The sequence below is a fragment of the Dendrobium catenatum genome, unplaced genomic scaffold (assembly GCF_001605985.2).
Source record: "Dendrobium catenatum unplaced genomic scaffold, ASM160598v2 fragScaff_scaffold_1608, whole genome shotgun sequence".
Taxonomy (NCBI): Eukaryota; Viridiplantae; Streptophyta; class Magnoliopsida; order Asparagales; family Orchidaceae; genus Dendrobium; species Dendrobium catenatum.
The window spans coordinates 2441088-2442735 of NW_021320070.1; the positions used below are offsets into that span (position 1 = coordinate 2441088).

At 46.8% G+C, this 1648-nt stretch overlaps 1 protein-coding gene across 1 annotated transcript; it reads right to left on the reverse strand.

Annotated features, from left to right (window-relative positions):
- LOC110112557 (dof zinc finger protein 3-like) lies at window positions 1-1161 on the reverse strand. Its single transcript, XM_020844816.2, has one exon. The coding sequence runs from the start codon at window positions 712-714 to the stop codon at window positions 94-96; it is 621 nt and encodes a 206-aa protein (XP_020700475.1). The 5' UTR covers window positions 715-1161; the 3' UTR covers window positions 1-93.
- Window positions 1162-1648: the final 487 nt, after the last annotated feature.

Genomic DNA, 1648 nt, shown 5'->3' on the forward strand with positions numbered 1-1648 from the left:
GACGAGCGCAGAACTGAGAACTTCCTCTTTATTCATATGACGCATTTAGCGGTAAATAAAGCCGCACAGAACAGTTTCAAAAGGCTGCGAGAGTCACTCCGGAAGCAGAGTCTCCGCCACGATCTCCTCCGCCACAGCACCAATGTTCAAATCCTCGGCGCCGCCATCCCAAAAATCCCAATAGCTCGCCGGAAACACCGTCTCCTTCTTAACCCAAATACTAGCCGCCGAGGCGTCCATCATTCCCAAAAAACCATCGCCGCATCCGCCGCTGACGTCTTGGACCCCGCTCAAATTCTGATGGGAGGTAGATGCCGCCGCCATAAACGGAATTTCCCCTGCTGACAAGGCCAAGCCGGAGCTCACGCCACTAAAATCTTCCATAAATGTTAAAGAACTTTTCGACAGCGCAGCATCAAATAACCCTTCCATCGTGTCCATGCTTGGCGATTCCAGAGGCGGCTGCGGCGGCTGGTTGAGTAGTACGTGGCGGAGAATATCCGGAAAGATGGGATCTTTCAACTCTCCGACGACTGGCGCTATAGGATTCCCGCCGGCGGCGGCGGCGAATGAAGTAGCGGTGGGTGTAATCTTTCGGCGTTTATTCTTGCAGCCGCCGCCGACGGGGATGTTGCGAAGAGTACCGCCTTCAGTCCAATGGCGACGGCAAGCCCGACAAAAGTGGCGCGGCTGCGAGCGGCTGTAGTTGGGCATCTCCAACCGAACGGCAAACACTCGTTTGCAGTTCTCGCTTTGCTCCAACCGATCGCCATTTTTGCCGCTATTTGATCGCGGATGAACAGTGCGACGCCAATATTGGCGTCGCACTGTTCATCTCCGCCATTTTTTTCCTCTACCGAACCGGAAGAAAGGCGCCAAAGTGACGGTTGAGCGGCAAAATGGCGTTCGATTGTAGATGAAACACGGCATTTTTTGGTTTCGCTGTATTTTGGCGTGAAAAATGAGATTTTCGGTTGGAGATGCCCTTATAGTAGCAGAACTTGGTGTTTGTTGATTCACACCGTGGGCACATTAGCAGAGGTGCGTTCTGCTTTTCTTCTCTCCCCTCCGGTTTTAGAAATTCCAATCCACCCTTAATAGAAACTTATCGGATCAGTAAGATTGGAATTAAAGAAAATCAATATGACAAAAAAAAAAAAAAAACTTTTATCAATATTCTTTAAAGCTAGGACAATTTTCAATTAATATTGCCAACATAAACTCATCTAGCATGAACATAAATGTCATGAACATGGAGGGAAATTTGCCTGGTGTAATATGAGATATTGCATTTCTATTAGAAGGAAATTTCCCCAATCATGTGTGAAACAATCAATGTAGCATTAGCTTAGTTTTCGTATAGATGGGTAACATGAGAAATCCCCACTAAGTTGGCGGAAGCGAACTTTGAACAGATTAGGAAAGCTGCAATCTTTTTGGTTTCCACTGCGAAATTAGCCTGACTAATTGGCTTATCGGCGGTTGATGGATTGACTAGACAAAAGAATTATCCTCCTATGCTTTCCTGAGCTCGGTTTTCTATATTTATAAGAAGAAAACATGAAGAGAGAGCGTTTTCTTAAGGGATAAGTTAAGGCGAGAGGGAGGAGACGAAGAGGAAGAAGGTAGATAGTAACATGTGAGTTAT